This window comes from Anabas testudineus, chromosome 22, assembly GCF_900324465.2.
Source record: "Anabas testudineus chromosome 22, fAnaTes1.2, whole genome shotgun sequence".
Classification (NCBI taxonomy): Eukaryota; Metazoa; Chordata; class Actinopteri; order Anabantiformes; family Anabantidae; genus Anabas; species Anabas testudineus.
Genome location: NC_046630.1, coordinates 3850521 through 3869831, shown reverse-complemented (window position 1 = coordinate 3869831; position 19311 = coordinate 3850521). Strand labels below are relative to the sequence as shown.

Below are 19311 nucleotides of genomic sequence, written 5' to 3'. Positions count from 1 at the left end.
CTGAAATGCATAAACTAAAATATAATAATATAATAATGTCACTAGCTAGTTTGGCTAGGTTGGAGCAGAGCTCTCCACTGTCTGAATATAGTTCTTGTACATGATGATGGCTGTTGGCAGGAATGACTTCCTGTACCTTTCATTATCACAACAGAGCTGGAGAAATCTATAATTAAAGCTGCTTCACTGTTTGACCAGCAGGCTGTGGAGAGGATGTTTGCTGCTCTTCATGATGTTTAACAGCTTGTTCAGCATCCTCCTCTGCACAACCTTTTTCAATTGTTCCAGTGAACTCCCCGGCACAGAAGCAGCCTTCCTGATCAGTTTGTTTAGTTTGTTGTTGGTTCCCTGGATCTGATGCTGCTGCCCCAGCAGACAGCAGCAAAGAAAGTTGCACCGGCTACAACAGACTGATAAAAGATTTTAAACATCTTGTTGCACACATTAAAGGACCTAAGCTCCTCGAGAGTAGAGTCTGCTCTGTCCCTTCCTGTAAACAGCCTCTGTGTTGCATTTCCATGTCCTCCCAGGTATTTTACCCCTCCACCACCTCTACTTCCTCTCCCAAAATGGAGACAGTGTTTAAACTGTCTCCTTGGTCTTTGTCACATTCAAGGTGATTGTTTCCACACCACTTTACAAAACAGTCCACCACAACGCAGCCGTGCAAACTGTGGTCTGTCTGTCTGTCAGGTGGTCAGTAACCCAGGAAGCTGTGGAGGAGTCAACCTGCATCTTTAATTTTCAAATCTGCTGTTTTAAACAACCTCGTGATTGGCATGTTGCAGAAAAACATGATCAGCTTACATTATTATATATGTTTGACAATTGGCTAAGCAATTGGACCGTGTCGACTTATAACGAAACGTATAAAACAAAGACATCATTCAATCACCATATCGGTGGCCGAACCAGAGGGGTGGTGATAGTTCCTTGGTTTATTGACCAAATTTGTAATGAATGTTTTTCATTACAATAAATATTTATTACGTAACTGTAAGACAGCTGTAGTCAGACAGATTATCCCTACAAATGATGAATTTTCTTCATTCCAATTGTTTATTTATATTAGTTAGTTAGGGAGTTAAAATAGTAAATATCTGTAATGTTAAGAATACATAATGTTGTATATTTGGTATTTTTTACACTGAACAAACACCTGAATATATATAGAAACATAAACATAAACATTTATATATTTTAATTTATACATTTATACATTAAAAGATTTTTAAATACCTTGTTCCAAATGTGTATTTTTTATATTTTTATTTTTTTTTATATTTGGCTACTGTTTACAGCTGATCTGTATTTATCTGATGATTTCTACCACTTGCTGCATCTGCTCTGAATAAGTAATCGTACAGTTAGTGGCACAAACAACAGAACCTTTAAACCAGGTGGGCAGTCTGCATCCAATTTTAAAGTCAGGGCAGGATTGAAGTCAGTGTGAGTAGGATTATTCTCTGGGCACCATGAATCAGTGTAGTGGAACAGACAGACGTCACACTAACATATTGCATTTCTAGTGCTGAGTGGTCACTACTTTCTAGTGTGTAGAAAGAATGAATACATTATTCTGAATCTTATTCAGAATCTTCTTAACTACAAATCTTTGATTTATTAGATTTTTGCAATTTAGTTGAAAAATGCCACAGTTCTCACACTTCAAAGTGTCGTCCCTCCTGAAAACCCCCCTCAGGTAATGACAAACTGAGCTGCACAACAGGAAAAGAGACTATCCGCCATCACAAAATGGACACTTTACAGCAGCCATTAGTTTAGTTTTGTTGTGTCGTTTGATGTGTGAAGCAAAAAGTCAAAGATCCAAGACGTCAATTTGTGTAGCGCCACCAAACTGGAGACATTTAAGGTATCGTTAAAGTTTAAAGTATCGTTACGTAGGTCTTTAATTTTGTGAAGAGTCTGTGGTTTAAAGAGTTTCAACATATACTCCACGCCGACATATAGAGAACGCACAGCAAACTTACCTACAAATCTAGACCCACCATTACTCAAAATGGCACTCTACTGTGATTGGGGTGATTGATGTGGACGGTAATGACTTGGGGCTCTACAAGCTCTACAAGCTGTGCTTCAGTTAGAAAAATGTCTGCAAAACATCAAACTAACAAGATGTGAGGAAAAAGTAAGTGTAGACAGAAAGTTGTATGTTGTATTTATGAACTCGAGAACTATGAGATCGTTTCCGTAGAGTCTGTTGGAGAATTCACCAGGACTAATTAAAACGAATTTCTTATTGAGATACTTTACCTTTTTGATTTATTATTATTTATTAACTGTCTGAAAATACATAAAACGCTGCTGTTTCTGTTCCACATGATGTCGCTTTTGGACTTTTTTCTATGAATTATTATTTGATATGTTTCTTTACAATATTCACCTTTGAACTTTTGCTTGTACTGTACACCACAAGTTACATTTGTCATAACATTTCTGAACAGCAATAGTTAAATTAATTAGCTGAAATCAGGTTTTTGAAGTTAAATTAAATTAAGGTGAGAGTGTTTAAGATTTTTGCAGAAACCTTATTTAGGAGGCACATAGGGAACTAATTAGGACCAGACCTGTACATTCGACATCATCATTTCCTAGAAAAGTCCTTTTCTTATATATACATTAATACCTTTTATTGGAAAGTACTTGGACTTTTACTTGAGTATTGAGTTTGTGTACTGCTGCCTTAAACAGAGGTGGCAGCAGTACACAAACCTATTCTTTTATTCTAATGTCACTGTCATGTCACAGTATCTTACGACAATGTTTAAGGTAAATGGAAACACACTGCTTCAGTTTTAAATCCACGGTTTCAGAAAACTAAAAACATTAAGCTCAGTTGTAATAACACGATGTCCCGTGTGTCAACATGTCTGTCAAACACCACTATTATCATGGCAAAAGTTATGTCATTCCTGAAAGTATGAGATGAGTATATGATTTATGGTAGGATAGTGTGTTGTGTCATACTGTGTCATACTGTGGCATGATGAGTTGGAAGCAGCATTTTTAGTGACTGACTAAAGACAAACGTTAAAAAATGTCATTTAAGAAATATACAATTCAGACATCAAGTCTGTCAGCAGAAAACTGTTGGATTGAGAGATTCATGTAACCTCAGTGTGCATAGCTGCACGTAGCCTGCCTTCACATTTACAGCAGTCATTATACAAGTCACGGTCACAGTGGTTTCAGTTATGAACAGTGGTGTGGAGTTTAATTACAGGGAGCTGCTCAGACACACACACAGACACTTTCTAATGTTTATTTTTAACACTTGCATATGTTGTAAAATTAGAGCAATTTTACTACACCAGTCTTTGTTATAGTTAGAAGTTGCTGTTTTTTCTGTTATGCCGGTTATTTCTACTTCAAGCCTATTTGATTATGTTAAATACAGACGGAAGAGTGAGTAACTATGGCTTTATGACAGTCAAAAATAAAAAATAAAAAAGGAAATGGTGTCATTACATGCATAATTGCATCCAACAGTCATTTGCTTTGTACTTTAAAGGAATAGTTCAACATTTTAGGATGTGCTTATACTCTCAAGTTGGTATAGTAAACGCAAAGACACAACCAGGAGACAGTTAGCTTAGCTTAGCTTAACATAAAGACAGTAAGAAATTCTGTCCAATTGTAATCAGCGTGGAAATCCCCTGAAAATATTGATCCTGTGCAAACTGGAAACTGATCAAGCAATCATTAATAAAAATTGATGATCAATTTGTTGCAGGCTGTATAGTGTAGTAGGACTCTTCATGTAGGAGAGTAGGGTTCAAATCCCAGTTCTGGCCTTCCTCCAGTAGGGGTTCTTGGGCAAGACCTCCTTATGCTTACTGCCTACCCTTGTAACTCATTTGTTAGAATAAAAGCATCTGCCAAATGAATAAATGTAAATGCTGCCAAGATATGAAGTCTCAATAAGCAGGTGGTTAGCTTAGCTTAGCTTAGCATAATGACTAGAAAGGATGGGAAACAGCTTGAGTCTGCCAAAAAAGCACCAATCCATCTACCAGCCCCTCTAAAGCTCACAAATTAACACTTTATATCTTGTGCTTAATCCAAAATAAAGTGTAAGTGCAGGATCAACTCACTTTTTTATGTGCTGACTTTCAGTTATCCCAATGTTGTTACGCTTCAGTTTCATTATAGATTAAAATCAGATTTTTGAGCTTTAGAGGTCCTGTTGTGTGGATTCTGTTATCTTAAAAGAGCCAGACCAGCTGTTTTCACCTGTTTCCAGTCTTTGGGTTAGGCTGAGCTAACTGGCTGCTGGCGGTAGCTTCATACCGACTCCACAGAAATTAATGTCCTATAAAACTTGTTCCATCGAATAAGCGCATTTAAAAAAATCGAACTATTCCTTTGAAAACTGACGCATGTTGTTTCACAGATACAGATAAATGACTCAGTTAAACAGATGTTTTAATGGGTTTTGGTGCCTTTTTCTTGCTTATTCAACATTGTTCTGTTTGCTTTTAAGTTTGTCTGGGTTTCATTAATGAAGGCAGGATGCTCTTTTGCAAGTTTTGTCACCTGTATACTGTTTTTCTGAAGACTGATTTCCTTCTGTGCACCCTTTTTGGGGGTATTCTTCTTTGTTGCGTGCACTGTGTTATCTTTCAGTCTGTTGGAGGTTTTCAGAGTGTTAGTTTTTAAATCAGCTGTAACAGTATGATTGGTCTTTGGTTTAACCTTTTCTTTTCCACCAACAGGCTTGATCACTGTCATCTTTTTTGACTGTGGCTTGGATTTCAAAGTTTTCATCTTCTTTTTTACAGAGGTTTCGTGCTTGTTCAGCACCTTGTTTTTAGCCCATGGCTTCAATTTACTTCCCTTCCTTGTTTTGTTAACAGGTGATTCCAATTTCGGCTTTACCACAGAGCTTGTCTTCGCCATCATTGTCGTCGTTGTCATCGTCACACTGGCTGCGGTTGTTGTTGGTTTGATCTGGATCTCTGCCACTCGTGGTTTGGTGGTGAATTTAAATTTTCTTGGTGGTGGTCTTGTAGGTTTTTCATTTGGGTCAAGCAGAGTCACTGAAATGGCACAGATGTGAGTAAGTATCCATTTTCACCGTTTTACTTGCAGCCACATATGTTGCATTTTATGAAGCTGGATGGATATTTGGCTCAAAAAGCAGGTCTGAATGTTTGAAATGCTTTTCCCTTATGTCTCTAATTTAAATATGTTTGATCTAAAATAGGAGACTGCTTTTTATAGTTTTATATACGACCCCAGTGTGATTATACAATTTGGCAGTGTGCAGACATGAAATACAGAGAAAAAAGCAGGTTCATTTCAGGAAAAGAATACTAAAAAGTAAACAGTGAATGTAGGCAATTTGTTGGCTTGCCAGAACAGATCTTCCATAAACCACTTAGACTAACCTCTAACGTGCATATTTGACTTTATAATAATATGTTGTGTATACTGTTTATATTTGCTGCACCTTGATTGATCCTATTTTCACAAAATGTAAAACATGAATAGATTTCAGTTTAAGCCTCATGTTCAAGTGTTAGAATTGCAAAGCTGTCATGACATGACTCACATTCTCTGGGCACAAATGGAATCTTTTTCCCTCTCACTTTGACAGGCACCGGTTTCTTCTTACATTTGCCTGGAGGAGCTCTCCTGCAAAAGTTAAAAAACAAGAAATAGTAATATTATATTTTTATATTTATTACAATATATCATTTATTTTTAGGACAAAGGTTTCTTGAGAAAAATTATGCATTTGTTAGTAGTTTATGAAAGTTATTAATCTAGTTGAGTTTCATCTTTTAAATGTTGGTAAAAAGCAGCTTTTTCTTTGTGTGAATTATTTTTATGTATTACAGAGAAAAAATGTCATACATCCAAACCAAATGCTACAGTGCATATATATTATTAAACTTTTAGCAAAACATGTCAGTTTTGAGCTGATTAATTTCACTGAACAGGGCTTTATGCATTGAATTTGCATAAAAATGTATGAACTGTTAACTCTGCTTGGTTTTATATTAGTTATATAATGCAATTCAATAACAAAAATACATTGCTGTAAGAAATTAAACATATCTTCTCTTCATATGATACTCAAATATCACTCAGGTATTGTGTGATATCTACTGAAGTAAAAGTATAGTATATTTAATGATACATATAATAACACTACTGTATTGTAAATACAGCATCACAGAAATCCATGGAGTTGACTAAATATGTCTGCTACTACACCTGGAGGGGTCCATGAATTTGAAAATCGTTCCAAAAGGAGACATGGCGCTGGGGTATGTTGTGGCCATAAAATACAATTCCCCTTAAAAAAACAGAAACATCTCGCTGTCACTTGAGTCATACTGTTCAAAGTCAGTGTTAAACACTGTGAGAGATTGAACATATTACCTGATTCATCCTCAGCAAATGAAATGATGAACTTGTGGTGATGATTGATGAGTCCAGGAAAAGAGCAGGTCTTTGTGTCGCCCATACATACACTCCTCTCCTTCCAGTTTCCTGTTGCTTTATCTTCCTCTAGTGCCAAGATTCGACTGCAAGATTGACAGGACTCACTCACAGCCAACATGGAATTATCAGGTTTAAGACACAACAGTTAATCCACCAACTTCAACCTTGTGAACAAGATGCACGTTCCTGCAGAGACTTTGATGAGAAACCTGATGCTGCTCTCATTTCCTTGTGCTAAGCATGAAGCCACAGGCAGCAGCCTGCTTGGCATTAACATGGGAAACAGGAGAAATAATCTACATCTCATTTGTTTCCCTATAATACAAAAGAGTGTGAAAAGGACTTGTTTTTGTTTTACAGAGACTTATGTGCAAAGCTTGGCTGAGAAGTAGTCAGACACAAAACCTTATGTAGACAGTAGAGTTCTGCCAGATTAAATAAACTTGAGCTATTGTATTGATGATTCTTTGTAGTGACCAGGATGGCCGAGTGGTTAAGGCGTTGGACTTAAGATCCAATGGACAATAGTCCTCGTGGGTTCGAACCCCACTCCTGGTAGAAGGAATTTATAGATGCTGTATCTCTGTGGCTTATAAATCAATTAACATGGCTCCTCTCTTGTTTGGTTCAAATGTTTCATCACAGCAGCTTTATCAGTTTTAGTAAAGTTGGTACATAAGTAAAATGTATCTTCCAGCGTTGTTAACAAGTTTGTTAGATAGATAATGAAAGTGGGGTTTGTAGACAGTCTGCATCAGCCCTCCACCATGAGTGTCCTTTGACCTTTAAAAGAAGGCACACAGCTGATTCTTCAAAGCTGTTGCTCCTCCTGTGCTGGGCCATCCTCCTCTTTCGTGGCTATTTAGTTTCACCAACGTAGAGATGTTCCAATGTAAGACCTGCAGTTTCATCCATCCCCAGGAAAATCAAGCCCACTTCACAGATCCACCAGAAAGTTCACTGTTAAATATTCTCTTTCTGGGTGGATTGTAAGACATGTGACTATTACATCTACCCACACCACTCCTCCACTGTCCATCTAACAAGCCTATTAGTGTGTGAAGTGAAACCAGCCTGGAAGATAAACTTTCTGCAGACTGAAGAAGCTGTTTGTATGAATGATGAATTTTTTCAACCTAACAAGAAAGGTTTTGAGTTTGGAGAGATTAAATATAATCAAGTCATTTTACATGTGCATGTTTTTTAAGTAAACAGATGAAAGCTGAACAAACGAGCCATGAAAACAACTTGACTTTCCTTCACTTCTGAAAATCTGACATAGAATCAAGACTTTGTTTTTACCCAACAGGTTGGAGACAGTTGGATTAAACTATTTTGCCCACATCAACACAATCTTACCCACTCATAAAGTCTCCAAAAATGTACAGGCCGTTCAGATTGGGTGATTCACATCCTCTGTACACATATCCCCCTGTCACAGACTTTCCAACATGATGGCTGTATGCAAATATAGGGAGGATGTCATCTGTTGTGGCAGAGAAATACGCAGTGAATTTAACTAGAATCTCAAGCATTAGAATGAGATTAAGAACATGGCAAAAATAAAAAGTATCAATGACAGAAAATAGTTTGTGGTTTTTACCAGCAGGGAATTTTCACATGAACAGTAAATACTCACTCAAGGAGGAGTTCTGGCACAGTTTCAGATCATAACACTCAAATCCCTCTTTGGCCCTCCATCCATAGTTTCCTCCCTTCACAATAATGTCGACCTCCTCGTAGCGGTTTTGACCAACATCTCCACAGAAAATCCGACCCCTGCCATAGCGGTTGACCGGGTCTCCACGGTCCACAGAACATCTCCACATGTTTCGGACCCCATATGCAAACACCTCTGGCCGAGCATCTGGCTCACCGAGGAATGGGTTATCAGCTGGGATCCTGTACTGCTTTCCATCGGCGAAACTTCCATCCACATCAATGCGGAGTGCTTTTCCCAGCAAAGCAGTCCTGAGTAGGAAAATAAAGGATTTAAGATGAATTGAGTGGTTCCCAGATGTTTATAGACTGTTGTTGAAAGCAGAGGGAATGCTGAGTGCATCATGACGAAACAAAGTCTAATGAATAAAATATGGGTTTTTGAGATTTACAAATCATTGCATTGTGTTTTTATGTAAGTTTTGCAGCATGTCGATCTAATTGGGCCTGTAGGTTTAATGGTACATTATTTTATTTAAAATGACAAAAAGTAATTTATAAATGTTTGATTAGCCAGATAAATAATTGCTGATTTATAACTTTTAACGCCCATATGGGCCCATTTAGGGCAACAGATTTGGGCAACCTGTGTGGGCATGTGGGGCCCACATGGGATTAGTGTGGGTTTACCATCATCGCACCGCCCACAGCCCATAAATACTAATAATGGGCTTGTGCGGGAACGTTTGCTAGGAAATTATTAAAATAGCTTATGTATAGGTTTTAAAGATAGTTACAGTTATTGAGTAATGGACAAATGGTGGAAATAACTAGAAGTAGGGATGTGATTAAATATAATGAAATGAATACGCTGACGCTGAATGATGAAATAGAAAAAAAGAAAAAGATAAATAGTTGCAAATTCACTAGAAAAACAATGGAGTCTATGTTTTTTTCAAGTAAATGTTTGGAATATGTGGGTTATGGATGAGGAGTAGACGTTTACGTGATGGCTCTATGGTCTAGTAATAAATATATTATTAAAATATTTTGCAAAAGGCAGAATGGTTCTAGGTGGTACCACAGTTCTAGTGGAGTATCTCTCTCTTCCTCACACTTGAGCAAACTTACTTGTTTTGTGCGTTGCCATACTTCCCAAATGGATCTCCAGCTTTTCCACCATCTCCAGTGAAGATGTACAAATATCCATCAAGACCAAACAGCAGCTGACCTCCATTGTGGTTTGCAGCTGGTTCATCGATCTCTAAAATGACTCTGAATGTAAAACGGGTGCAGTTGAGTACAGTCTGGCAGGTCTACAGTCTTTTTTTCTTGTTTGTAGACATAAATACAGTATGTGGTTGCTATCAAAGTAAGTAAGCCTCCAGGCCACTTTGTGATCCAGTTTTAACTGTTTCAACACTACAGCTTTGGTGTTAAGCACGTCACTCATTCTATAATTTAACTGAGTACTCTTACAGCAAGAGGTGATAACAGAGCAGACCGGAGGCTCTACAATGTTTTCACAAATTACAGAAAAACCTATTTTGTCACATATTTCTGGAGAGATGAGGATTCTGATAGAAGCAATGTTTTGAGGACTGCCTCTGAGGTGCTATATGACACCTGGGGTGTTTATCTTAAATCAATAATATCTCACACAGAGGTTTGCTGTTTTCTCATTGAATGGTTGCAATTTTTAACTGAATATAAGACAATTTTTAAAAATTCTGGGTTGACCCCGAGGTGATTTACATCATTAAGTTCACAACATGTTAATGCAAGCTTTGGTATAATCATAGCCCAGGGGGTACATGACAGTTTGGTCCTATATATCTGTCAAAGAGAGCATGCAGTTTGTGCAAACTTGCAAACTAGTAAACGTGATGTTATAATAATATATAATAATAATAATAATGGAAATGGGTTCCATTAGCATACTTCTCTGAATAGGGATCAGCCATGTTCATATCATGTTCAGACACTTTCATCTCACTGATTCTGATCTTCTCCAGCTCGCTGTTGACCTGGATGGAGTAGTAGATGAAGAAGCGTCCATTGTCCCGGTACTTGGGGTGGAAGGCCATGCCCAAGAAACCCCTTTCATCACCCAGCCATGGAGTGGTCAGCACTTCTCCGCTCATGTCCAGGAAAGGCTGCTCCAACCGGCTGCCATCAGGCAGGTAAACCCACACAAAACCCACCTGCTCTGCAATGAACATCCGATGTGTGTCATCACCACTGTGCAGCATCAACACAGGGTTCCTGAGACTATTGGCAACCTCTGTCAGGCACAGCTGGAGACACCCTTCGGGGTCTTCCACCACCTGGCCCAGGTTGCTGTTGAGGTCAGTGTTCTTCAAAACATCAGGGTAGCAGTAGTCACGGTCAGACAGTTCGACCATGCTGCAGAAAGTGGACATATCTCGCTCAGCAGTGTCCTGCAGCAGCTTGTTCCTTGTTAAATATTTAACAACATGGCGACATTTGCTATGAAACTCAGAGCAGTAGCCAAAGCAAAGGCCAGGTAGCTCTCTGACAGGTGTGTATGGGTCCTCAGCATCAAACAGGTGGGCAGCATAAGGAGAGCACTCCTGGAAACATGAGACACTACAGTGTATGAAGACATCTGAGGGCAGCGCAAGTTAAAAGACAAAAGGTGCATTTTAACTGTCCAACACCAGTGTTAACACTAATTTCAACATGCAGCAACACATTAGATATTTATCACCTTAATTTTGGTTACCTGCAGGTTTGATTGTATGACAATTTAACCTAATTCCACTGTTCATTTAGGACGGACATGTAGGTCTAAAGTTGGGTAACTAGCTGGCATTCAATAATAAGTTTTAATTGAGGAGACTGTAAATGATAGAGTTTCTGCAAGTGAAGAAACAGCAATAACTTCAATAGTTTGTTTTACTATCTTCATTCTGATAAATGGCTCTTAGCAAAGAAAAGGAAATATATATTTACCTGACACATGATTTCCTTCAACAGATCTGTACAGAGTTCATAACCCGCTACTTCCAACTGGTCAATTATGTCCCAGTATCTCTCCGCTATCATGTTGTCCGTTTTCTGGTCACAGCAGCCAAACTCTTCGTACTGTTCGCAAAACTCCAGGTGCCACTGAGGTTTAAAGGGAGGCTCAAAATCCAGACACTGAGGATGAGCTGATACTGGGTGGACCAGAACGAGCAACATTACAGACATGGTAACAAAAACCTCGTGAAAGTTCGGGGTCTTTGCAGCTGTACTCGGACCTGCGACTGCGCGTAAAAACGCGCAACCGTCTCCACTTGGATGGAGCGCTGCACTCCGTTCACTTGGCATTTTCACCGTCTGCCCCCAAACATGTGGAGCAGCTGTCCCTTATGTATGAGCTGCATTGTAAGTGTGTGCTCGTGCACGTGATAGTGCGTGTTGTCGAGCGTATAAGTACAAAGCTGGACGTGCATCTCTACATTCAGGACAGGAGTCTGATGAAGACAGTTCAAACTAGTTCTGTCTCCCAATAAGATGATTAGTAAATAAATAAAACTGTTCGTAATTGACTTAATTGGACTTTTATTTTATTTCTATCTATCGCTGTGATTTTGAAGCAAACATACACTAAACAAGGCACGGTGTGCAAAAGTGCCTGCAGGCAGCATGCTACATGGAGAACAACTTGGCAGGTGATAGGCTTTATTCTGCAGCGTACGCCTATCTACTGTCCCAGCATGTCAACGCGAATGAAAGGTGGACTTTATCAAACACTGGTGTTTACATAGTACTCCACACAAGTAAAAACCTGTTGTCTAACAACATTAATCCGTTGTTACTATTTTCATGTTAGTGTTCATAAATTTGCCAGAAACCTTGTAAGTGATCTAGGAACTATGCTGCTTTAAATACATTGTAATTAGAATAGAGTTTATGCCTGTAAAGATTTTATAGCACTTTGTTTCTTTTAGTAACTTTATTGAACGACCACACATTTAATCCCATCTTGGTTAATTTAGTAAGAAGTAGTTAGTCCAAACCACACTGTGTGAATCAGAGCTTTGTCCTGTACCTCTGAGGCAACGCTGCGTTGTTCACCAACTTTATGGGTTTTATCTGGTTTGTCTTTAATCTGTTAAGAAATATATACATATTAAAGTAAATATTAACTGACTTTATCATAGCCATGTGATAAAATGATTCGTTATGCTTTTTTTGTTCTTATATTTTACTCCTAATTGATTTTGTTTTTATTTAATACGTCAGAGCAGACCTGGCCCCAGGTAACAGTCCAGCATAGAAAAACTGTGTAAGAGGGAGAATTTGAGGTGTTAATAGGGGCTTTGTAGTCCACTTTTACCCTAGGGCCCTTCAGCAGCTGTATTATTTCATAGACATAAACATTTTAAATGTTATTGGTCTCCATGGTTTGAAACACTGAGCCTGCATTAATAGTGAAGGAAACATGAAAACTTATTTAAAACACAAAAAGAGGATTATATGTAAATTGTATATCATAAAAAAGAGGAACAAACAGAAAGTGCCAGTGTTTTTGGATTCAACACCAAACACCCCTAAGATGGAGGCCTCTGGATTTTATTATAACCATTTTTATTCTGTCAGTCATTGGTGTAATTATGTAATACACAAAAATAGAAAAAGAAAATACTGCATTTCTCGTCCAGCAGATGGAAGCAACCAAAACACAAACTCCTCAACACGAACAAGGAAGCGGAACTTCGTCATTTCTTTTTATTAAGCGTTTGTTTTGGTGGAGAGGAAAGTGTCAAGTTAGTTAGAATAAAAACTAATACACTTCCGTTTGGGCGTTTCAGCTTAAAATATTTAATAATAGAAAATGTTACTGTTATACTTGATTAATCTACAAAATTACAATAAATTAAGAAAAAACGATTATATATAAAAGAATAAACAACAACCGATAGTTACTTTGTTTCTTTTTACACTTTAAAGCAATATTTATTTAAATAATACATATGTTGCATTTATTTTGAAGGCTGCGTCAGTACTCTTCCGGTCGCACTTTAGCTAACCTTGCTGGTTCTGACGCGCGGCGATTAGGCGCTGCCGAGTCGGGCAACAAAATAATTTACCCAGCGCAGCTCATGCAGCTGAAATCCACCGCTGCTGCACCTTAGAGGGTCGGCAGAAGACACGGTTACATGCTCGGTAGGTGACCGGAGTCCGTCTGCTTTTCGCCGCGCCCCGGAACCCGAACGGACGCTGCTACAATGAGCTCCGAGCACCAGAGCGACAGCGAGGACGCTGACGAGTCGCCGGACAGGAGGCCCCAGAACAGCGGCAGCGTCTCCGACAAAGAGCCCGACATCGACGACTCGGATGGGGAAGACGACGTCGCCCGTGGGGCTTCGCCTTCGCCGCAGGGGAGCAGCGGAGAACAGCCGGACTGCAGCTCGAGGTCTCCGGTGCCGAAGGAGCAGGAGCCCCGCCGCCAACCAGCCGCCGCGACGCAGACAGGGGGCTCCGGGGGCTCCGGGGGCTCCGGTACCGACAGCAGCAGCAGCAGCAGCAGCAGCAGGGGGAACAGCCTGTTTACCTGGCTGCAGAGTAGGACTATAAGACGAGGGGTGTTTGTGGACCCGGCTAGAGATAACTTCAGGACAATGACCAGTTTGTACTGCTCCATGAATCCGGCTGTGGAGTCTGTCAACCTGAGCACTCAGACCCACGGGGCCGTGTTCAACCTGGAGTACTCCCCGGACGGGTAAGACCACCAGCCGGTGCCCATTTCTAAACTGCCAGTTACACCAAAATAACAAGTCCTGAATTGCTCAGACATAAACCACTAATCAGGCACAACCACCCAGAACAGGAGCAGATGTAAGAGTTAAGTCCTGCAGCCAAACCAGGTCAAGCTGTGTCCAGTCTGGGTCAAATGCTGCTTGTGTGCTCATGTGACAGCTGCACAGAACACATGTCCATGCTTCACTGTGCACTAGATTATTTCATCTAATGACACAGCTTTAATTATTTTATTCACATTATTTCATTATCACAGCCAGGCATGTTGGGTTTATGGATTTAATGGAAAAATAGCTGTAAAATATAATTATCCTGATTAGTTTGCAGATTGTTCTTATCTTGGGGATCATTAGAAAAAGTCAAGCTATGTTTAAATATGTTTTCTGTGTAAAAAGAGCTATTTTTTCAAATATGTGTGTGTGTGTGTTCTATGTGACAGCAAATTAAAACTTTAAAGCTCTTACACTATAGAAAGCAAACCTTCTACAACTTAAATGAATAATCTGTTATTCTTAAAAATAATCAGCCTGTTAATTGATGGTGATTATGTTTGTTTCCTGCAGCCCAGGCTGTTTCCTCATCTTGTTTAACATAAATGATTTGTGGTTGGTTTCTCGGCTCAGGTCTGTGCTGACCGTGGCCTGCGAGCAGACTGAAGTCCTCCTGTTTGATCCCATCTCCTCCAGACACATAAAAACCCTCACCGAGGCCCACGAGGACTGTGTCAACAACATAAGGTGCGTTCCTTTAATCTTAAATCATCTTGGGAGGGTTCACAGAGTAAGTGTGCAACATCCTGCATCTCAGAAAAGGGAAGAAACAGGGGAGTTGAAGCTTAAAGCAGTGAAACATAAAAAGATTCATGATGGCAACATGATCTATTAAGTCGTCTTGATTCATCGCAGTGTGTCAGATTGAGCTCTCTCCTGCCCAGTCTTGGATGAAAACTTTCCCCTCGCTGTCTGTGCCCTGCAGGTTTTTGGACAATCGTTTGTTTGCTACTTGTTCTGACGACACCACAATTGCATTATGGGATCTCCGTAAGCTGAATTCAAAGGTTTGCTCGTTGCACGGCCACGCCAGCTGGGTGAAAAACATCGAGTATGACACCAACACTCGTCTCCTTGTCACGTCTGGCTTTGACGGCAACGTCATCACATGGGACACTAACAGGTTCGTGTGTATGTAGATGTGTGTGTCCACAAATACTTATTTTTTTTAAGGTGAGAACAGTGATTGTGTCTTTGTGTTTTTATGTTTTCTAAATTTCAAAGTTCTGGCTTTAATCTCATAATTGCGAGAAATTGTGATTTTATTATGGCTCTAATCTTCTTCCTTTGTAAGCAGGCTTACCACAAATTATTTACATTATTAACATCTGTTATTTATTTGGATTAATAAGATTAAAAATGTCATAAAATGGAAAAATCCCTGTTTTCAGATTGATTGTATAACTTCTAATAAAAAGTCCAAAACTCTCTGTATAATAATTTAAATCAGTGCAGAAATTTATTAAGTAATATTGTTCTTAAACCATCATAGGAAAATATATTTCTGTATAAAATAAGATAGCTTTAAAAGGCTTTACAATGTGTACATTTGTATTTTTTATTAATTATATTTGTCTCTTTTTTGTGCCAAAATCACTGAATAGTTGGAAAAATCTTTTGTAGTTGTTTCCCTATAATGCTAGTACACAAGTGGAACTCCTTTCCTTCATACATCCATGAAATACAACAGAATAATAAAGCCACGTTCTTCCTCTGCAGGTTTACAGAAGACGGCTGCCCACACAAGAAGTTCTTCCACACCCGCTATTTAATGAGGATGCGCCTGACGCCCGATTGTTCCAAGATGCTCATCTCCACTTCCTCAGGGTACCTGCTCATCCTCCATGACCTGGACCTCACCCAGTCTCTCGAGGTGGGCAGCTACCGCATGCTGCGAGCCCGACGGACTCCACTCAGCTCAGGTCAGATCACATCTTCTGTTTGGTGCAGTTTATGTTAGTGTTTGTTAAGCTTGATGTGGTGACATGACTTTTATTTCCGCTTTAAAGAAAATGACTGTACAGCCTGATGTCTTTCTGCAGATGGAGGCACATCAGCTTCCAGGTTGACCGGAACTCCTCGCCAGGGAAATGATTCCAGCAAGATCCACCCTCATAGAGAAGGTCAGTAGTGTAAAATAAATGTTAAGACAGATATCTGCATGGGTCCCAGACTATACAGTCATCATACACTTTGTTCTCGTAGGCCTTTCTCCCAGGAACAGCCTGGAGGTTTTGACTCCAGAGATCCCAGGAGAGAGGGACAGAGGGAACTGCATCACCTCCCTGCAGCTACACCCAAAAGGCTGGGCCACACTCATCCGATGCTCCAGCAACATGGACGACCAGGAGGTGAGTAACACTCCACTACAGATATACCTGTTGCCTCAAAGCCAATTTTAAGATGTGATCCCAAATTGTATGGTAGATCACCTTGCTCCCCTCTGTGCGTTTTTTAAATATAAATAAATATAAAATACCATGTTAGTAGACATCTTGGTCCCAGTTGTTGTATTGATGGTAATTTGGCTCCATTAATCAGATTTTAGAGCTTATAGCTGCTGTGTGGGTGTTGATTATATGTCGACATTAACTGTTCACTCACCTTCTGCTCTCTCCATCTCGTGGACTCGCCCCCAGACAGAGGTTCAGACCTTATATTTTTTTAATAAATTGTATTTTTACAGACAGATTAAGGTTTTTCCAATAAATTGTATTTAGCCGTATTAACTGCGGTGAACAAAGTTATAACTCAAATCGGATCACATTAAACCTTTTTAAATTCAGTTTATTTACTGTTGGCCTTCGGTGCAGCCTGGTGACTGGCTGGTGTCACAGTGATTCCTGGACCAATGTCAAAGTGTTTTTCCAGTGACGACACAAACGTCATTAATACGTCATGAATCTGGTGCGATGCCGACTACACCCCCTACATGCTCCATCTTTTTTCCCTTTCTCCCTCTAGTGGACGTGTGTGTACGAGTTCCAGGAGGGGGCGCCCACTCGTCCGCTCGTCTCTCCTCGCTGCTCCCTTCGCCTCACCCACTACATAGAGGAGGCCAACGTGGGGCGGGGCTACATTAAGGAATTATGTTTCAGCCCGGATGGACGGCTCATCTGCTCCCCCTACGGCTATGGCGTCCGCCTGTTGGCCTTCGACGAGCACTGCGGTGAGCTGGCTGACTGTCTGCCTGTCCAAACCAGCTGCCTCAGGGAGATCCGCTCCATCTACTCGCACAGCGACGTGGTGCTAACCACTAAGTTCTCACCAACACACTGCCAGCTGGCCTCGGGCTGCCTCAGTGGGCGCGTGGCCCTTTACCAGCCCAAGTTTTAGCATGCAGTCCCGACAAATAAGGATGCACTGCAGACCTGGGTAGAGAAGTTCTAATGAAGGTTGATGATCTCCTGAAAACTGTCGTTGCTGGTATATTAGTACATTGTTCATACAGCCACATATTTTCTATTATTTTAAACCCTTGTCATCTAACATATGCAGGTATTTGTTGTGCCGATTAAGTCGTATTATCTCTTTAGTCTAATTTGGTATGAATTATAAAAAAAAAAAATCTAATGAAGTTACATTCAAAAAAATCTCAAAACGTAGGAACCCTTAATACCATTTACTAGCATTTGTTTTAAAGTGCTCAGTGGCCCAGATGGGTGGGAATTACTGCGTGCAGAGTTTTTATAGTGTCATGCAGTCGTATCCTTATTTACTTGTACTTGTCTATTTGTATATTGTGATTTTTCAGAACCCTCTTGACCACAAACTGTAATGAAAACCCACCTATCTGACACCTAAAGAAAACCATAAAGATATTTAAGCACTTCTAGACCCAGGTCTGCAGCTGTTCCAGACTGAGCTGAGTTAGGTGGGAGCCATCAGTTACTAATATGAAAATAAATAAATAAATAAATTAATTAATTCATTAAGACGACAACCTCAGCTGTGGCCCCCCGACTAAGCTCCAGCAGTGAATGGAAACATTTACCCTGCATGACTCTAAACTTAATGAAGAAGAAACGCAAAAAAAGACTTGACCAGACCGACGAAGAAGGGCCGTTTGGTGTTGTTAACAAGACCGCCATCCTGCAACACGGCGTCAGTGAAAAACAAACTCTGCAGGTGGTGTGTGGAACTTTTTCATACTAAACATCAACGCTGCTCTCTGTAGTAGAAAACTCTGACTTGTTTTAAGACTTGGGACAAAAACACTAAGAATGCAAACCTACAGACACATTAATTAATCCATTCAGTCTAATGAGACAAACAGCAAACAGGCGCTCGTATATGTCGCCTCTGTTGTCTGGAATCGTCTCAACACGGCGTGCTCCGCTGCGGCTTGTGTCGCTCTCAGCTGCTCCGCTTTGCTCATGCCTTCTTCTACAGGTGCTGCTTCTCTGCTCATACAATCGGAACTTTGACCCCCTACTTCAAGGACCTGCTCATCAATGCCTTTCTTCTTCGCCCGTGGACAGAGGCATCTCCTCTTTTTGCCTGTCACTTTTTTCCCTCCATACATTTCCACCCCGTCACGATCTTTGTTGGTGTATTAACGTTGGCACTACTAGTAGCACTGGGATTTTCTTTCATTTGACGCTACACTCACTACACGAGATTTTGATCACTTCACGTTTCTCCTCACAGTTTGTGTTTTAATCTTGAGTCAGAAACAAAGTTTTCACTACGACATTTTCCAGAACCACTGCACAGAACGGTGTTGCAAGATTTTCAAGGATAATATCAGTTATAATTACACATTTCTTCCCATAAGAACAAGGCTGGCATTATTTTATATATTCTACACATACAGCATGTTAGTCTACCTTTTAATACTCTGACTTACGTACCTTGCCACTGATAACTGCGGAAGGTGTAAATCTTTAAAAACCACCCACAAATGTGTAGTTTCACTTTTTAAAAACCAGCTGGCCACTGTAGTTTTTAGCAAACTATACTCAAACAGGAGTAGACTGTTTTGTGGACTACTTTAAGTGGTGGATGGATACACATTTGGTGCTCGTGATTTTCAGCAGCAGAAGGGTGTTTGTGGGAATGAGTCAAAATAAACTACAATGCCCATGTTCAGATGTCACTTCAGTAGTGTGACACAATGATGTGTTTTTAATAGTTTCTTTAAATCTGTGGAGCTCTATGGCATCAATCTTTACTATACTTTTATATCAGTCCGTTGTCAGTTTTGGTCTTTTCATTGGATTTACTGGCTATAAGAAAATGTAGATTATTGCAAACCTCACATTAATCACTTGTTTGTTGACTGTTTTGGCTAAAGAAGTTGCCTCAGCGTTGTTTCTTTAACCTTTCCAGGGTGAACATGTTGCCAAGAATGATT

The 19311-nt window shown here is 39.9% G+C and overlaps 2 protein-coding genes and 1 non-coding gene across 3 annotated transcripts; 2 read left to right on the top strand and 1 right to left on the bottom strand.

Moving 5' to 3' along the window:
- Positions 1-4446: 4446 nt before the first annotated feature.
- On the bottom strand, positions 4447-11469 carry hhipl2 (HHIP-like 2). Its single transcript, XM_026340152.1, has 9 exons — positions 11110-11469; positions 10075-10727; positions 9265-9408; positions 8114-8445; positions 7834-7960; positions 6412-6557; positions 6244-6325; positions 5576-5658; positions 4447-5060 (listed from the first exon to the last, which is right to left on the bottom strand). The coding sequence occupies exons 1-9, from the start codon at positions 11467-11469 to the stop codon at positions 4447-4449; spliced, it is 2541 nt and encodes an 846-aa protein (XP_026195937.1).
- trnal-uaa lies at positions 6950-7032 on the top strand. Its single transcript has one exon. It is a non-coding gene; the product is annotated as a tRNA-Leu (tRNA).
- A 1712-nt stretch (positions 11470-13181) lies between the features above and the next one.
- wdr32 (WD repeat domain 32) lies at positions 13182-19306 on the top strand. Its single transcript, XM_026339606.1, has 7 exons — positions 13182-13867; positions 14529-14642; positions 14881-15078; positions 15675-15877; positions 15998-16078; positions 16161-16306; positions 16920-19306. The coding sequence occupies exons 1-7, from the start codon at positions 13374-13376 to the stop codon at positions 17289-17291; spliced, it is 1608 nt and encodes a 535-aa protein (XP_026195391.1). The 5' UTR covers positions 13182-13373; the 3' UTR covers positions 17292-19306.
- The last annotated feature ends 5 nt before the right edge of the window (positions 19307-19311 follow it).